At 38.8% G+C, this 19,919-nt stretch overlaps 1 protein-coding gene across 1 annotated transcript in view; it reads right to left on the bottom strand.

Annotated features, from left to right (window-relative positions):
- Positions 1–914: 914 nt before the first annotated feature.
- The window catches only part of PTCHD4 (patched domain containing 4), a 174,488-nt gene continuing 155,483 nt past the window's right edge, over positions 915–19,919 (bottom strand). The window contains exon 3 of the mRNA XM_040643568.1: positions 915–2,548. Coding sequence (XP_040499502.1) covers positions 915–2,548 — 1,634 coding nt within the window. The remainder of the gene's footprint in view (positions 2,549–19,919) is intronic.

A 19,919-nucleotide genomic window follows, 5' to 3' on the forward strand; every position in this document is an offset into this window, starting at 1 on the left:
AATCAGGCTTCCCAAATACAGAGAACCATTCAGTGCAGATGAAAAGCCTTATCAACTGTTTAGCTCCAACATGAAATTTTAACCCTTGTCCATGTGGTACTTGGTTTAAATGCCTTTTGTGTTTTTTTGCTAAGTCATCCAAAGCAAGAATCTCACAGACTGACGTGACATGTAGAATCTAATGGACTCACATCTCTGTTTATTTTGCTTCTCACACAGTTGAATAATACTCTTGCTGCTGAAACATGAGTTGATTTTGAATTGCCATTAATGCATCTATATTTGGCTAAGACCGATTTGGCTTTCTAGAGAAAAGCCAGCCCATCTGCAAATGGACACCTTCTTCCACACAAACACCAATGTACACTAAAAAATCTAAGTATATGTATATATAGCATATATACATATATATGTACACGTAAAATGGATTGGGAAGTCCTTTGGTTTAGACAGGATTAAATATGTACTTCCCAAGTGCATAGGTTTCCTTTGATCAACCTGTTCAAAACACAAATAAGAAAAGTGCCATGCCAATTGTGACATTTCCTGTCCTTTTCCCTATGTAGAGGCCCCCTTTCCTCTCCTCTCCCTCCTTCTTCAGCATTTTATTTTTGAAAGCAGTTAGATCTTTTGGCCTTCTAACCCACCATTGATTCATCCATTCTTTGGAAGAGCTCTAAGATCACATCCACAAACTTATCTTTAGTGGAGAACAAGGTTACAAAGAACATTTCCCTCTTTGATTCTCTCTTCCCCCCAAGAAGCGGACACCTTGATATGTCATGAACAATTCACTCTTGATCTGACTTTCCTTGTTACCCCTGGCCAGCCCAAGCAGCTGAGGTCTGAGCTTTACTCTCCCTGCATCGTTGTGCAATACTGGAAAAGAAAAATAATCCATTTGTCTACACCCTTCAGACTGTGGTGACATGATCAGGGTTCTCTTGAATTTCTATGCACTCAATTTCCTCTCTCTCCTTTCGTTTGGCGCGTTTCTTTTTCTTGTGGTGCTTTTTGGAAGGGGGGAAGAAGGTTAGGAACACAGGTAAGATAACAAAACAGTGCAGAAGTGTGCAACCCCCAGTGAGCAGCAAGCATTTGAACAGTGTGAAGGTCAGGTTCGAAGGCACAAATAGGAGGGGGACCAACCCAATAAGAAAAGAAGTAACATTTTGCAAAATGGCTGTCCCATGCTCTTGTAGGGAGCTCTTTATACATTGTGTTCGGGTGTGCTCAGTTGCTAATACAAATGTGTAAAGCAGTGGTGCACAGTGGTCAATGGCAAAATTTAAAGTGTAGATAAGGCACAAGATAGAAATGCAATCCATGTCGACGTTCCATAATGTCATTAAGCCCAGAACGCCCAGCTCTATTGAGGTGACACTAAGAATGAGCCAGAAGTTTCCCAGAGGGTGGATCACTAGGAAAAAAGTCAGGATTAACACCAAGAGAACACCAAAGCCTGCAATCAGAACAGGCACCGTGACAGACAAGCCATAATGATCCATGAACACAAAAGAGGGGTTGAACACAATGAATCGGATACTCTTTGATAGGGACAGGGGCCTCAATTTTTCCAACACTTCTATGACTTCCTTCTGCTTGTCTCTGCTAGTCCTGGCCACCAGATATAAGCGAGAAGCAATAATGTTGTTTTCATCCCCTGCCTTGGAGAAGATGATATCGTTTCGAAAATGCTGGAATTCTGGCTTTTTTAAAAATGAACTTTGTAGGACACTGATAAAGTCACTCTTGTTATTGGCACTGATGTTGCTAACTTTCAGGAACTGGTAATACTGCTCCACCCAGGACACTGCTGTGAACCCACTACAGAGTCTCCGTAGGTCCTCTTGGACGCTCCGGTTCCAGTACTCCAGGGGCTCGTAGACGTAGAATCCTATCACTGGGCTGTAGTTGCTGAAATATTTCTGCTGAACCATGGCATAAGAAACGCTTGGGGAGTCACTGGCTAGGAGATTGATGATGTTGGCTCTGTCACTGATCTGCAAGCACCCCATGAAGGAGAAGGAGGCATAGATGAGATAGAGGATGACAACAAATGGCTTCACATAGATATTGGTAATCCATTCGTTGTAATGTTCACGGAGGAAGTGCTGAATAAAATGGTGCTGGTAGGGGTTCGTCTCATGATGGGATGTCTGTTGATGCCCATCACTCATCACGGTCTGGAACCACACAGGTTTGCGGTCCAGGTATTCCGCCGAGGGGATCTTACAGCAAAAGATGCTGTGGTAGCGGTTTTGCTCGAGTTGGCCAGCGAAGACCAGACAGGAGCCAAAGAATGAGAAAATGTAGAAGTAGTTTAACAGAATGGAGACACACATGTTCTGACAGAAGACCTTCACAGCCTCTATGTTTGTGAATGGGCTGGCACCCAGGCCAAAGGTAACGAAGTACAAGGAGCTGGTCATGGTGTAGGTGACCAGCACATCAGAATAGGCATCTGCCACCCTGTCTTTGAAGGGCAAATTCTCTCTTGTTCTCCGCCATCCAGACAGAAGCTCAAAGACTCCTTTAGTTCCATGACCTAGTTTTTTAAAAAAAGAGAGAGAATAATTGTTTTATTATCTATTCTCTATGCTAAGCAGTGCTTTATACTCCAATCTGCAAAATGCTATGATCCTCCTATCAGGGTCTAGAAACTTGAGTTACGCAACGGGATATATTTAGTCTGTGCGTCCACCTTAGCGAAGTCCAAATTAATTGGTATTCCGGGCAAAACGAAACCTGTGTTGTCTGTCTTATCAATTCAACAAGTCTGGAATACAATTGACATTATTATGTGATTTTTCTCCCCCTGCACACATGTCATCTCCCTACATGGGTCGTAAGTTGTGAATGGCAGGGGCTGTTACTCATGCGTCTTCAAGTGCCCCTCAACACCAATTGAGTGCTTGATCAACTGACGCATTGGCTGATAGTCCCGAGACTCCATTTCAAGCTGACTTACATGCTGATTTAGGAAATCATAAGATGATTTTAAACACTTAAAAATCACTTTACATTGACTTTACCATGTTAATAATCCGCTTGGTGGCCAAATGGCTTAGAAACGAATTCCTATAAATTTGATTAATTAACAGTGGATGTGAGTTGAAAAAATCTGCCAGGTCACATAAAAGACAGGGTAACACCTTCAGGGTGAGAGATCACAACACGCATTTCCGCTGGGCTCCTCACAGAGCTTTTATTCACACAGTATGGATGCTAACATTTGCTTCATTAAAGCGGATGGGGAATGGTTCTTTTTAATCAACTTCTGTGCACTCTTTAATAAGGGTAAATAAGCAAAAGCTTCCTTCAACAAATATTACTTGAGCACCTGCTACATACCAGATACAGTTAGATACTGAACTGTTCCCCCCGCCGGCCCAGGAACCTAACAGCTCTTATGATACTACGCCTTGCTTCCTTATCAACAAAAGCAGAAAGCAGCTGGGAAAGTAGAGGTATCATGCCATACCTTATATTTCCCTCTTTTGACTTCCTTGAATTAGCTCTGTCAATTACCATCCACAACGTGTCAATTACCATCCACAACGTATCAATTGGTAACTTTCTGAGCGAAAATCTTCATAGATCACTCTTGCCTTTGTAGGCAAAGCAATACTACGCACAAACCTTTTCTATGAATGGATACAAGCTGTGTTTGGGCTCTTCTCCAAGAGATCCATTAGACAAAAATGTATCTTAAAGGCACAAAATGACCTAGTTCAAGAAAACTTGGAAATTGGACTTTGTGAGGCACCTAGATATTGGAGCAATTCACTTAGTAATGCTTTAACAAACATATTATAATGGCTGGAGTCTTACTATAATCACTGATTTTGTGATGTTGATAGAGTTGCTAATTGGCCTACATAATTTTTCCCCTTCTTTGTTAATTTTATTTGGGACTGCAATGGGCACAATTAAAAACTTATTTCTCAGCCTACCTTTCAACTAGAGGTGGCTCATGTGACATATTTCTGTGTAATGTAACTGATAGTCACCTAAGGATCCTTGTTAGAAAACCAGGAGTTTTGCCCTAAATGGCATCATGGAGCCACCAAGAAGAGAAATGGTCTACCTTTCTCTCTGAGTCTCTTTAAAGAGAGCCAAATCTCCATTTGTCTAAGCCACTGTTAGTAAGGTTATTACAAGCAGCTGAACCTATTCCTAACCAAAAAATTTTGTAGGTGAGTTAACATTACCAAAACCTTTTTTTATGAGGCTCTAAGAATTCTTGCTTTAGAGTTAATTTGACTATAGTATTTGCAGGTTTAAATATATATAATGCTAATATTTGATTTTAAAGATATATGGGTTCACCTATCTTGGGAATTTTTACTAATTATTAATTGTTACTGCATTGGAGTTCTTCTTATCCTAAATATAAAGCCTATTGATTCTCCAAAGTTCTCTCTTCTGAGTCCCCAGGCAGAAAAGATGAGTTTATCCTAGCAAGTAGAAAAGGTTAGGCAAATCCATTTAGGTATAAGGTAAGTTTTTTTGTTTTTTGTGGTTTTTTTGGAGGCAACGATCGATTACTTCTCGCATTTAAATACTAGCTTAACATATATGTGCATTGAGTTAAATCTAATTTTTCTTGTTTTTAAGTCTAATGATTCTTTTTTTTTAAATTTAAAAAAAAAATTTTTTTTTTAAGTTTTTATTTATTTATTCGACAGAGATAGAGACAGCCAGCGAGGGAGGGAACACAAGCAGGGGGAGTGGGAGAGAAAAAAGCAGGCTCTTAGCAGAGGAGCCTGACGTGGGGCTCGATCCCAGAACGCTGGGATCACGCCCTGAGCCGAAGGCAGATGCTAAACCGCTGTGCCACCCAGGCGCCCCTAAGTCTAATGATTCTTAACATCATTAATTCTTCATTTTTATCTGCTGCAAGACTCCTTGACCAAACAGAATACTTGTTTTTTCATTCTCTTGACAAAAACATAATACTAGGATATTAGCTGAAGTAATTAAAAATAATTCTCTAATTAGAGCACTACTCTTCTGAAATGAGGACTCTCGCTATCTTTGTAGTAATAAGGAGGGAAAAGGCTATGTGGGGCCACAGCTAAATTTGGCTTTCCTTTGCCAATGGTCACTTTTATGGAATAGTAGGTATGCTATGTAGGCCAGATTGCTGCTTTATATAGTACAAAGTTCTGTACGTGTGGGAAGATGATGCTAAACCGTATTAGGTTAAATAACCACTCTAAGTGTGATGAAGACTGAACACATAAATTCCAAACTTTGCAGAGGGCATATTTTATCCCATTCATAGGTTTAGACATTCTACAGGCCATTCCTACTGATATTCACTCATTTGATTCTCACCATAATCTCGCTATTTCCTAGCAGCTTAGGTCTATTACCTGCTGCATTCAGGGTGGTCTTTCCTCCCCCCATGAACCTGCCCGTGATCAGTTTTGTCTTCTTAGTTTTGTTCATGCTATTTTCTATGCCTTACAATACCTTCTCCTCATTGCTGGTTGCATGGAAATTCTGTCCACCTGTTTGTTAAGCATCAGCTCAATTCTCTAATTTGCCGAGAAGCCATCTCTGACAATTCCAGACATATTGATTTTTTTCTGTTCCTTAAGGTCTTACCACACTAATTAGTTACTCATTTCGGCACACAGCCAAGTGCTGTTTTGCTCTGGGAAAAAAACGGTTTTCTTAAGATATGTTCTATTTCTTTGGTTAGACTAAATTCTTCAAGGTCAGGGAATACATTTTATGTTACTTTTATACTCTGGAGAATATCTGGCAAAGTGCTAGATGGCCCGATGATGCCCACTGATCTCTTATTGAATTCGATCAATTCTTGATTCTAGATGGGTCAAAAATGTATCTTTTAATTATTTTTCTAAAATTTATTATTCATCTTTATATCTCCAGAAGAGCTATCCACTTTTAATTCAATTCAACCCAATATGTATTTTTTTTTAAGATTTTATTTATTTATTCGACAGAGATAGAGACAGCCAGTGAGAGAGGGAACACAAGCAGGGGGAGTGGGAGAGGAACAAGCAGGCTCATAGCAGAGGAGCCTGATGTGGGGCTCGATCCCAGGACTCCGGGATCACACCCTGAGCCTAAGGCAGACGCCCAACCGCTGTGCCACCCAGGCGCCCCCCAATATGTATTTTGATTTGTTACACAAAAGAACCTACATTACTCAACGTACAAAACATAAAGGTAAACAAGAAACACAATATTTTCCAATATCTGTCAGACCAGAAGGCCATTTTTACTCGGGTAATTCTGAGACAGTGATTAGAGCTTCTAATACATACGAATTTTAGAAGCAGTCCCATAGAGTGTTCACAAGTGTTCCTGTCTTTTACTAACTAGATGGCAGTAGCGCACTCCACAGTGTGACTACCAAATATGTCTCTAGACATTGCCAAATGTCGACTGGGGATAAATTGCTCCCGATAGAGAATTACTGGTGTGGTCAAAAGAAAAAAGGCAGCACGCGCACGTGTGCGCACACTCACACACACACACACACATATTTTAATCACCTTTTTCGGATTATAAAAACAGGACATATTTCCACCAAAAATTTTGGAAAGATGGAAAAAGTAACAGTGAAAAATTATTTCAAGTCCTACAACACAGATAACTGCTGTTAACGATTTTGTGTATTTCTTCCAGTTTCATATGTATGTATTGAAGTTATCCATCCATCCATCCATCCATGCATCCACCCACCCATCCTTCCATCCATCCAGTTTGGTAACTACTTAGTTATTTCACAAAACAGAGCTCCCGTAAGGAGAAATAAGAATTTGGGATTTCTCTTGCTGCTGTTCAGGACTCTCATCGACCACGGAGAGCCTGCTTTCCAACCTCTGCAGTATTTTGTCTCTTGGTTTCTTGCTTTTTACTTTGGTTTCCATTCTGAGGCTGATACAATTTTTTGAATATCCGCTCACTTGAGAGAAGCCCTAACTCTGTACCATACCTTTTTAGAAGGGTATATGTACTCTTTTTCTACCGTTACTGAGGGTCCTATTACAATTCAGACAAGACACCTGAAATCAAGACATTGACATTCACATAAAAGAAAGTGACCCACCGTCTCAGATGATGATGAGAGAACATGTATGAGTGTGGCTTGACCCACTGAACAACAACCTGAACTGATTCTATTACTCTATTCTATTCTCTTTGCTTCTGTCCCATTCCTACCAAAATCCTTAATCTTTACCTAAGGCCTCCATTTGTCTTATGAACAACTCCATTCAAGTTGCTGACTGGTGAGAGACATATACGTAGCAGTTAACTGACATATAAAGAATAATTGCATTCTTTCTAAGTAGAGATGAATGCTATGCACTGTGAAAAGACACCTGGTTCTTTCTGATGGATCAGGGAACGCACTACACGTTTCCAATAGGCAGGGTATGATGCCATCTAGACTGATAGAATACATTAATTTTTTTTGGAATAACATGAATTAAGGCACAAATTTATCTGTAAGTTAAGAGGAGATAGTTGTGACTTTCATATTTATAATTGATATTTTTTCTCCTAGCAGGGATTAGCTTGTTTGGTATAGCAGGGTAAGCCATTGTTGGAATATGCATTTAATATTCCAGAAGATGACTGCTAAACTTTGATCACGATTTCCTTCCTTTTTATTAGTTTATATTTGCAAACTATAGTAGAATGCCTTAATAAGTGGCTCAACTGGGACATTATTGGATAACTAATCTTTCTGTTGACAAAGTTTCACGAAGGAATAGAGAGAGAACTCTCAGGAGTAAAAATGCTTTGGACAGAGTTGGAAATGGGAGAAAAATTCAAGGAGGGAAATGAATCAAAATAAAAGATTTGTGTGTGTATGTGTGTACTAAATATTCCAAAAGTCTTCAGGGATGTTGTTGGGGAGGCCTCTTTCCAAATGAAAGCAAATGGAAGCACTGTGCGATAGCAAGCAAAACTTACATGACATCTGGCTAACATACTCTATTTAACAGGAATTTAACAAGTTCTGTTATTTACAATGGATAAATATGGAAAAAAAAAGAAGATTATATGGGTTTTTCTTTTGGTCATGGCATTGCAGGTCAGCCAGAGGGAAAATCTTAAATGGATAAAATTTAAAAACATGTATTTTTGTTACCGAACAAAACTGATTTCAGTCCCAAGTGAACCGAATAATATTCAGAACTGGTTATAATTCCATTTGAGCTTGAAACAATACTTTACAACAACTAAAGAGGACTTCTAAGATAAGATAGATCTCTGAGAAGAGATTCCTTCCCACACTTAACAACATTTCTCTAAAGCCCTGCATTCCGGTGTGAACTTCACACTGTGATTGCACCTATAGTGCTGTAGGAAAATTCTGGTGACATGGCTAGGCCTAGAATGACTTCCTTCAAAGCGATGTTGTTCATCTGTGAATTGAATATAAATTTTACAGTTGCCATTTACATCCAAAACCCAATCTCTCCCAAATCCAGAATTCCAAAGAAAATACTTTTAACAAGGATTAGATCCAATCAGACCTAACTGTAACTGATTCAATTAGTACTCCCTACTGGGCTTCTCTTGATATATTGCACTAATAAGCACCATCTACGGGCTTTTAATTCTTTCTAATCAGCTGAATTAGAATTCTCTTCATTTGCCTTGAGAAGATGTACTCGTGGGCCCCCCTTTATACTTGAATATGTCAAGCCTTCGGCAGGTCATGAGAGCTTGACATCTCTTGTTCAGTGACATAAGAAATAAAGGTAAAAATAATATTCCTTCTCACAACCTGCTCCAGAGACATCTTTTCACTTTCTCTGAACATTTATTTCCACTTTGGTTAGCCATGCTTTCAATAATTCTGTTTGTGAAAATCACCCTTGAATTCAGAAAACCCTGGATTTTCTACTGGGCTCTTAGTCTATGTGACTTCCCCATACCAATCAAATGAATAAAGAATGAATAAAAAAATAAAATCCAGTCAACTGAATCAGTATAACAGCTAACAACAACAAAACCACCACCACCACCAGCAACAACAACAAAATCTGGATATTGAATCAACATTTTGAGTTACCATTCACTTGTTCAGCGTTATAGAGGATTCTTTTCCATTGTTCTTCGCTTATTTGGCCGTTCCTACTTCTACTCTGAAGATACCCCTCAAATATGATCTCATCTCTAATACCTTCCACTTGCCCTCTTCATCCCTAACTCAGCTGCATAGAAGCCTGTCTGTGTTCCAGCACATATGGATTCAGCATTTTACTGAGAAGGACATTTGCTGAGTGTTACCCAGTGATTCTATGCCAGAGGTGGTGATAGATATCAATGATGTTCAATTGCAAAATTAGCATATAATTAATGAATTTGGCTGGTTCAGTATTATAAATGTCTGTGAGGAATGGAATATGACATTAAAAAGCTTGTTCTAAATTGTTATTTGGCAGGATACAAATGAATCTATATGGTACTCTCTCTACCCAAGAGATAGATTTTTTTAGACATTTTCTAATCCCCATGTTGTCTCACCTAGATGTGGTGATCCGTGTGTATTTGTAGACTGACTACTTTTAATCAACCCTCTTCTAGAATAAATAGGTGATTATCAAGCTCTATTCATAAAAATGGCCAAGGCTTGTGCCTTTTGATACCTATAGACCCCTAAAGACATAGGATAGGAAGTTATTCAACAGGAATTTCTAAGCTGCTGTTGCCAAGAGTGTATCGGATTGTTTTACCTGAAACTGTGATGGTATTGTGCAATGAGGGGAGGTCTAGCTTCATATCCCCCTGAATCAGAAAGTGACTTCTCTTGAACCGTCCCCATCCCAGTACAGAATGAAGCAGGCTCAACCTCAGGGGCTTCAACCTCAGGGTAAAGAAGTGGCATATTGCAATGAAAAGAGGAATTCAGAATGAATGTGAACAGACACTTATCTCTCAGCACTTAGCAGGAGGTTAGAGGATTTCATTAGGTCCCTAAGAAGAAAAAAATGGAATTTAGTAACAAATTCTCGTATGGTTTTCAGCGATGTTGTGTATTTTATACGTATCTTAATGTATAGAAAATGAAGGGGGGGGGTAAACAGAAGGGGGAATGAACCATGAGAGACTGTGGACTCTGGGAAACAAACTGAGGGCTTCAGAGGGGAGGGGGGTGGGGGAATGGGATAGGCCAGTGATGGGTATTAAGGAGGGCACATATTGCATGGTGCACTGGGTGTTATATGCAACTAATGTATCATGGAACACTAATCAAAAACTAAGGATGTGCTGTATGGTGACTAACATAACATAATAAAAAATTATTATAAGAAAAAAAAAAGGGCAGATAGTCTACTCCAGAGCTGCATTCCAACATTTTTGCTAATTTATTTTGTAGTTCTGCAAGAAGTTAAATTTAAAAAATCTAGTGTGTTTGTGTGTGTGTGTATGTGTGTGTGTGTTTCCTCATATACACATGTATGTTGTTCTAAAACCTGGTGCCTATTGCAGCTAAGGTTTTAATACTCAAAGTGGGCAAAACTAGGTAAGTCACATGATATTGTGGTTAGCAGAACATCCCCAGAGCCAGATTGCTTGAGTTTATTTTTTTAATTTTTTAAAATATTTATTTGTTCGAGAAAGAGAGTGAGAGCGAGCGCATGGGGCAAGTGGAGGGGCAGAGGAAGAGAGAGAATCCCAAAGCAGACTTCCCACTGAGCAGCTGAACACAGAGCCTGATGTGGGTCTCAATTCCAGGACCCCAAGATCATGACCTGAGCCAAAATCAAGAGTCAGATGTTTAATAAACTGAGCCATGCAGCTGTCCCCAGATTGCTTGAGTTTAAATCCTAGGTCTCTTTTTTCCTAGCTCTGTGACCCTTATTTTTTTAAACATTCTTTGTTTCAGTTTCCTCATCTATGCAATGAGATGACAATGTGGCCTACGTTGTAAGATTGTTATGCGTTTTAGATAAGCTAGTGTATGTGCTTGGCACACAGTAAGAGCTATATTGAACGGAAAAGTTCAGTGTTGGCAACTGCAGGATGTTTGCATCCAGAACATTCCAAATCATTTGACTTGGGATGCCACCTTCTGAATGCAGCTTGGTTACCGCTATCTTTACCGCCACAGCTGAGTTGGCTTTTGCAGGGGGGATCCCAAGTGCTCTTCTTTCAGCTTTCCTCGCTGTGGGGCCTCAGTGCTGCCAAAAGATGAAGCAGCCCTGTAGGACCAGCACGCGTATGATGGCCTGCTTTCCCGTCCTCTCCCTTTCTCTGGTATTCCCATTCAGGGAAAAAAAAGACTATGAGCAAGCTATTTGTTTTTTTCTCAATGCTTTCCATGTCTTTCAGGTTCTATGAAATGAATACACATTGGTTTTAGAAGAGCAGCCCTGACAGTTGGGTGCTATCAAGTTGGCCTTGGGTGTTGTCAGGAGCTGGTCTGGCATACACAGTTGGCCGTAGTGCTATCCTGTTGACCCCAGAGAGTCTGGTAGAACTGTGACTGGGATGGAGTGAGACAAAAGAAGGCCACTCCATAATTATGACTGAGTATAAGCGAAACACAAGAAACATAAAATGGACCAAATGTCCTCTGATACCAAGAATGGTAGGAGTGATTGCCATTTCTTTAACAATCACAGTTTAGTCTTGATCTCCTGGTCTTTAGTCTGGTCTTCTGGCCTTCTAGGTATAAAAATTATTAAGATAACTGATCACTGAATTATCCTTTCTTCTTGACAGTAACCAGCCATGCTGCTTTGAACCCTCTTCTAAATCACCTAACACTTGCAAAGATCATGTAAGTACATTCTACTCCCTTATTCCTATGTTGCTCCATGGTCCCCGGTGATATGTGTTCTTCTTCAATGTAATGAGTCAATTAACCCAAATTTGTTCAACTATAGTAGTATTCCTGGTCTTTGGCTGGAGGGCATTGATATTTTATTATAAATAAGTATATTTGGAAAACAAAATAAATTAAAACTTTTGTTGTTATAGGAGTTAGAGCAGGAGTATTGAGTCAGACTTAAGCCCTGGCAGACTTGAATTTCCAAACCAAGGGATGGCCTCCTGGTGGGAGAAATATTTCGGTTGCTTTATCAGTGAAAAAAGAAGGTGCCAGTTGGCTATATAAGAAGTGGGAAGGTGTTCTGAGTGGAAGATAACACAGATATTAATATAGGGAAGGTGAGGAGGAGCCATGTGGGACGAAGAAGTCGTTGTTTGAAGCAACGAAGACCAATTAATGGAAGAATAGGTGATCAGGCTGAAAATCCTAAAATTGATGTCAGAAGTGGATTTGCAGTTTATAAACTAAACACAAACATATGTTTAAAAAAATCAAGGGATCACATAAAAAGAAATAATAAATAACAAGAATCTGTAGGAACGAATGAAAATTAAGATAGAGTGTTTATCGAGGTAAAGACATTTAAAGAACAAAAATTAGTTAGAAGAATTAATTAATTCATTTGAAGGACATTTCCTGAATGTCTCCCATTAGGAAAATATGGTGGAATGTCACCCTTCCGAAGTTTGAGAACTCCCATTTGTCGCACTTGAAAACCACATCACATCCACATGTCTGAATTTAGCAGTTCATTAATTAAAAGCTTTGGGGATCTTCTATCTTATAAAGAGTAAAAATAGTGATAAATAAGGATTTCTGTAACACCGAGATCAGGAGAATGCTTTTAAAATGTCTGATTCAATCACTGGGAAACACATTTGAAATGTAAGTAATTTATTTAACAGACTTAAATTATGCATAATTTTAGTTTCCTAATAAATATTGTTCAAAAGAAATTTCAAAGTTTTAGCATGAATGCTTGATAATGCTTCAAACGGCAAGTTTTCTGGGAGCATCCTTGAGTGTTTTTCTGCCCTTTTTACCAATGAAGATGAAACGAAAACGTCCCATGGGCTGGAATTTCTCTCTGAACAGAATGGCCTAAAGCTGGTAGAAACTCAATTAACCAGAAAGCTCAGGAATTGGATCATTTGAATAGTCATTAAATTAATCAACCTGAACTTCCTTTTTGATTCAACTGTTATTGGTTGATTAACTTTATTAGAGATCTTTCTAAAATGCATTAGACTTATATTCTTCTGTGTCCTGTCCAGAAGGAAAAAAGGAAGAAAGGAAGAAGGGAAGTAGAAAATGCAAAATGTGTAGCAATTAAAAGGATGTCCTCTGGAGTAACACATTTTGGTTCCAGTTCTGGTTCTATAACTGTGTGATGTGTGATGTGGAAAGAATGAATTATTTTAACCTCTACGTGCCTCACTTTCCTAGTCTAGAAAATGGGGATAAAAATGGCACCTATTTTAAGGGGTTAATGTGAAGATTAAATGAGGTAATAGTTACAATGTGCCTACAGCAGTGCCTGGCATACAGGAAGCATTCAATGAATGAACTGTTATTATTTACTGAATAATACTCATCAGAGTTATCATTATATTATGCACAGATAATCGGGAGGCAATACGGCATATTGGTTAAGTGTTGCAGTCTGAGGGTTTACGCTTCCTCACTACCATCAATTAAGTGTATGACCTTGCGCAAATGAACTCCATGGCTGGGTTTGGCAATCTGTAAAATAGAGGGAATGCCAGTATTGGCTTCAAAGGATTGCTATGTTAAAGGAAAACAGACACATGGATCCCTTAGTACAAATATCTGGCACACAGTGAGTGCTCCTGCAAGTGTTAGGTATTATCGAAGAGTATTATATAGCTGTTCTTAGAAGTGTGGGAGTTAGGATGAATGTGTACCAGGCCTAGAGAAATGTTTATAAGTTTACTTCTCTGATTATTATTTTGAAATTTGCCCTTTTTTGTCCTTAAAATTTTTTTTTCAAGATTTTATTTTATTTATGTGACAGAGACGGCCAGTGAGAGAGAGAACACAAGCAGGGGGAGTGGGAGAGGAAGAAGCAGGCTCCCAGCGGAAGAGCCCGACGTGGAACTCGATCCCAGAACGCTGGGATCACGCCCTGAGCCGAAGGCAGACGCTTAACGACTGCGCCACCCAGGCGCCCCTGTCCTTAGAATTTAATTGTGGAAAAACGCTGATTAATAAGGGGTTTTAGTTAAGTGGATTCAACTAATTGTGACATTCATTACATGAGTGTTCTTATTCAGAATAAGCTAATAGAGTTGGTCTCCTCTAGTAGGAGAGAAGCTGAAAGGGAGCTTTCCAACCACCGTTTGTTTCTGTGACTCATGGAGGAAACCACAGTCACTTCTGGGATTACACGGCACAGCTTCTGGGAAGATGGCTGAGTTCCATCAGTCCGGAGGGCAAGGAGACCATTTCCAGAAGGTCCTCAAGGTGACAGAACTGATGTTATTTGAATGTATCCCTAATGAATGCAGGCTTCTTTTTCAGTTGAGAAGGTTTGCTTCTCATTGTATTTTCTAGTACTTTTTCCCCTTTTAGTGGTCTACAGCTTAGCTCAGCTTTATCATAGCATACATTTATAAAGAAGAATTATATCTTTTCTGATTCTTATCATAAAATTTTCTTGTTAAGTGTTAATTCACAAAGGCAGGGGATAGAGGACAGTGGGTGGTGTGGGTAGTAGCCTGGCAGAGGGGGTCCTGAGTACAGGCTCTTGTGTTCATGCCCAGGTCAAACTTCAGCTGTATTACTCCCTAACTGGATCCCTTCATGGATACTCTCCATGTTGGTTTCCTCACATGCAGAACAGAGAATGCAAACACTTGTCTGGCAGTGTTGCTGAGAATAATAAATGAGATAACCCACGTAAAATGTTTACCATCATCCTTGGCATATATTAAACACTCGGTAAATATTAGCCATCACTTTGTATGTATGAACGTTCATTTGGGGCTTAGGCTATGTGTTCGTAGCATACTACAGCACATGGCTGTGTTTCATCCCTGAAGTTATCAATAGAAATGACAATGAATCATGACAACATGCCAGACCACTAAACACAGTTTCAATGATTGAAATTTGTAGGGAACTCTTATTGACCTCTGGTGATAAATCTTATTCCTTTCCATCATCATAATCCCTATGGACTTTGTCCTGCCCATGTCCATTAGGCAAAGATTCATCAAGAAACAACAAGAAACAAATGAGAACCCTCCCAGATTGCTATGACTATGAAACAGCTAACTGGACTCTAGTGAAGGATGATTTTTGGTTCTGTGGCCATGAGAAAGTTCAGGGAGATAATCTGAAGGTTTCTAGCACTTGGAGATATATGAAAACTCAAGGGCTATTTTAGCAATTTTATATATATATATAAAAAAAACAGGTCCACGTTATTTTTTTTCCAGAATACTTTCACTTATAATTAACTGACAACAATTCAGGGCCCAGAAATATTAAGTTAAGAGCTGATGACAGAATGTTAGCAAGTTGTAAAATTTATTATCTTTTTGACACCTTCTGAGATTTCTCAAGGGGTAGATTATATTAACACTGGTATGCGAATCTTCAATAAAAGAGCACACGTCTCAAAGAAATTGATCAACTAATCAGCAGATATTAATGAAGGACCTACCCACCATATTCTACATGAGAACACACCCCTGATGTGTGTACTCTTTCTATAAGTCCAACAAGTGAATATCTTGCGCAGATACTTTCTGAAATTTGGAAAGTTCTTCCATATTTAGAGTTGAAATTAATCAACCTGATATTTTCAAAATTTGCTCCTAATTGTATCCTTTGGAATATGTGCCAGTTATTCTGCCACATGCCCATACTTCAAGTATTGAAGACAATAGCATGGTACCTTCAGTCTTCTCCAGGTCAATCATCTCATTACTTTGTTTCTCTGATGACATCTGCCTAGGATTCAATCTGAAGTACTATATAGCAGTAAAAGTGCCTTGAAATCAATGATCATGTCTTCATTTTTGTTTGTCCCTCAATACCTAGCAGTGTCATGGATGCAGTGAGAACAGAAAATTTTTTTTGAGTTTTAGGTTGTTAACATTTTTGTAGTTAAACTTGCTAAGCTCGAAAGTAGGTTGAGGCATTACAAGGAGTGACAGATGGTAAGTCCTGTGATTATCTCTTAATTATAATTAGGGAACATAGCAGAGGGATTGAATTTACATGTTGTTAATTGTGACACTCATTCCATCTTCAGTACTGTAGTGGGTGGTGACATTCTAGTAAGTTGATGGTGGGGTTGAATTTTGTGACAGATGTGGTCAAGTCAGTATTACACAAAGCCTGTTTTCACCAACTATGGAGGCGATCAAAGGTAAGATCTATTTTTGTCTTATGAGGCAGCGTATACTAGGAATGCTTCTTGGTTAGGTTTATAAAGTCTGTGAATAAACTAATACATGTAAAAACAAAACAAAACAAAACAAAAAACCACATAGATTTCCATACCAGCTCTCCATTAAGAGGACTGGCCTGATTTGTCAGTGGAATTGCCTGACACTTCAGATTTATATTAGGAGAAGAAAGTTAAACTATATGAAAATCTACAAGTGGAAATTATTTCAGTATTTAACTTGAGGAGTTAGTCTTCCATGCAGATAGAAATACTTCTGGGAAGATTCATCTTGTAAACATAGCTGTTCTTCATTCTTTTGCTGAACGAGTTTGTCATATGCTTTCCTAAAACAGATGTGTGTTGACAAAATAGGCCGGGTACAAAGGAAGGAGTCACTGATGAGCAGATGTGCACAAAGGGGGTCCTGGGGAATATCACTGTATATAAATTTCATGCACCCATCTAGAGGCGTGCATATTACTTTTCCATCCTCATTTAAGAGTTAACAAATGGCATATCAGAAGAATCCATGACATACAGCACGTACAGAGTTCTTTTGGTGGTCAGGACCAGAATCCAAATCTTTTGCCTCTTAACCCTAGTGTGAGTAGACTGTGATCTTAGAAGCAGTGACTGTGTCCTGCTTTGATTCTTATATAATCATTTCCTAAGGCAATGCTTGGCACTTAGTAAATAATTATTATAAAACTGAGGAGTGAATGGGTACCTCTGAGCTTCCAAGATTTGTGGTGTTCTAGTATGTTGTGGAAGGGATACTTACTTCTCAAGTTTCCAAGAAGAGTTGGCTTCCATCCCTTCTCACTACAGAGTCTACTTGTATTAATGAGTAAGGGAGAGTCAGTACTTGCCCCCAGCTTTCTCATTCCCTACTCCCCAGTTTCCATAGGTGGATTTCATCTACTGTCATTCGGATAGTGCTGAAGAGTATACTTCCATTTCTTTGTCTTCCTCTTTAAACACTCTTCCAAGTACTGGCAATAGCTGATCTGGTGGTTGGAGTCTGGCTGCTCTTCCTCGAAAACAAGAAATAAGCTGAACCCCATTTCTCTATCCTGTACTACTTACACTAATGATGAGTAAGGATGGTCAGGTCTTGCCCTCAGCTTTCTCATTCCGTGCAGAAGCACTTCTGGCCCTTTTGTTCTAAAAGGAGGCAAGTTATCCATCTCTCATTGTTGGTCCCCAGCACACTCTCTTCTGACAGCAACTGGATTCGTGAGGAAAATCACAGTCTTCTATACAATTGGCTGCTAAGGAAATCTTAAGGGGGTTGCTTTAAAGACCTAACTCTCCTTCTAAGCAGGAGAGGGGAAAAATCTAGATTTAGGATTTGTTAGGTAGAGCTTTGCACATTAGCCTCTGATACCATATAAGGTCTCCATTCCAGCTCTACCAGGAACTTTGGGAAACACTGTCCCTCCATATATAAGGATGAAAATATGACTTTTGTTTATCTCCTTGGGTATATATTCTCCACTGCACAGAACCCAGCAAGGAGGAGGGCTGATTGATTGAGATGAGTGATTTCTACACATTAGCTATGAAATGATCAGTGAAAGAATATATCTTTAATTTAATAGTCTGGTACTATTTATAGAGTAGGCATATCGTAAATACTCATATCAAAGCTACAATTTAATTTGTTATTATTTCATCCTTCCAAAATAACATTTTATATTTCTAAATTGCATTTTAAACCATCATAACCCTGCATCGAGGATTTAGGTAATTTACAGAGTCTTTTTGGCTAATATTAATTTTTAAATATCTGAGTAAAAAGTGCCATTCCCATAATTTGACCTGACCCTGTGCTTTTCAACTATTTCCCCTATGCAGTAATTAGGCAAAACTGTAAAACATATACTGTTGTCTAAGGAATTTTCCTCATTGAATAAGAATGGAAGCATGGGATTAACAAAAGAACTTCTCAACAATCGTGATGGAGATTCTGGGTCAGTTTAATGTGCGCATGCTAGCACTCACATTTCTTTTCAAGGGCTACTTTAAAAAGGGGAAACACAAAGACCAGAGGGAAGCAGCAATGAATTCATCAGCTCACTTATGTAAAACTGAATGAGAGGATACCAGAGGCCTCTACCTTTCAACCCAATGTAGACGTCCTTCCAGTTAAAAGCAAAGTCACTTCAGGAAGACGTGCATCCCTTGTAAGAGGAGGGAGGGCATGCCACTGTGGGGAAATAAAGAAGAGTGAGAACAAGGGAAGGAGGGAAGGAAAGAAGAGAAGAAGGAGGGAAAAGAGAAACAAGTTTGCTTTTTAGGTTCGGTCCCTAATGGTCCTGGGGCCATTGGATGTCAGAATCTCCTTATTTCTCCAATCAAAGAGGTCACTCTTCTTCCTGGAGAAAAATCCAGTAAAGGGGTTGCATGAATAAATGGAAGGATTTACTCTTAGATATTTTTTTTCTTCATGGAGAAGAGTAGAGGTATCCATAAGTGGAAAAGTATTTGCTCCTATGAGAGACAAGAGATTAAATACGAAAGCAAACCATCAAAGTAGATACAGGTCTAGGAGGGCCTCTCTTCTTTATAGCCGGGCTATAAATCCCAAATCCTGGGATTCTCGCAAGAATTTCTCTCATGTAATGAACATAGTTAAATACTATTTATTGTTCCTCTATTGTTCTTATCAATTTACATATTTTGCCAACTTCTGAGACAATATCAGACGTCTCTTGGCTTTTAAACATCTGAGTTCTCACGATACTATGATCATTATAGATGCTTAGGAAATATAATTGACAAATTTAATGAATTATTTTTCCTAACTGCCACCAAATGGGATGGTATTTGTGAAATGGCTGTGAACCAATAATTAATCATACTCCTTAAATGTAACATAGACATAATAGTGTACAGCTACTAAAGATATTTCTGACTTCAAATTCACCTTGTTAGGTATAGAAAATGAGTCTGGAGATCAAACATTTGCTGAAATAACTTTGCATGTTGTCCTAATGGGGTTTGCAAATTAAATAGAAAAAAAAAAAAAAGAAATGGAAGGTGAACCCTTACTTTTGTTCTGGACAACCTTATTGAGATACATGATATACTATTCACCCATTTAACGTATGCAATTTAATGATTTCTTAGTGTATTAAAGAGTTGAGCAACCAACAACACATTCAATTTTAGAACGTTTCATCACCCCAAAAGAAACCCCATACCCATTAATAGTCATTCCCCATCTCCATCCCTTAAACCCCCAGTCCTAGGCAACCACTAAACCACTTTCTGTCTCTATAGATTTGTCTATTTCATGTAAATGAAATATTATACTATGTAACCTTTTGCGACTGGCTTCTTTCATTTAGTATAACGTTTTCAAGTGTCACTCATATTGTCGTATGTATCAATATTTCATCCCTTTTTATGGCCAAATACGATTCCACTGCATGGCTATGCCACATTTATTTATCTATGTGTCAGCTGATGGATAACTGGGTTGTTCCTACTTTTTGGCTATTATGAGTAACGCTGCTATGAATATTTGTGTACAAATTTTTGTGTGGACATATGTTTTCATTTCTCCTGGTTGTATACCTATCAGTAGAATTGCTGGGTCTTATGACAACTCTACATTTAGCATTTTCAGGAATTATCAGACTGTTTTCCAAAGGA

Source organism: Ursus maritimus, unplaced genomic scaffold, assembly GCF_017311325.1.
Source record: "Ursus maritimus isolate PB19 unplaced genomic scaffold, ASM1731132v1 scaffold_29, whole genome shotgun sequence".
Lineage (NCBI taxonomy): Eukaryota > Metazoa > Chordata > Mammalia > Carnivora > Ursidae > Ursus > Ursus maritimus.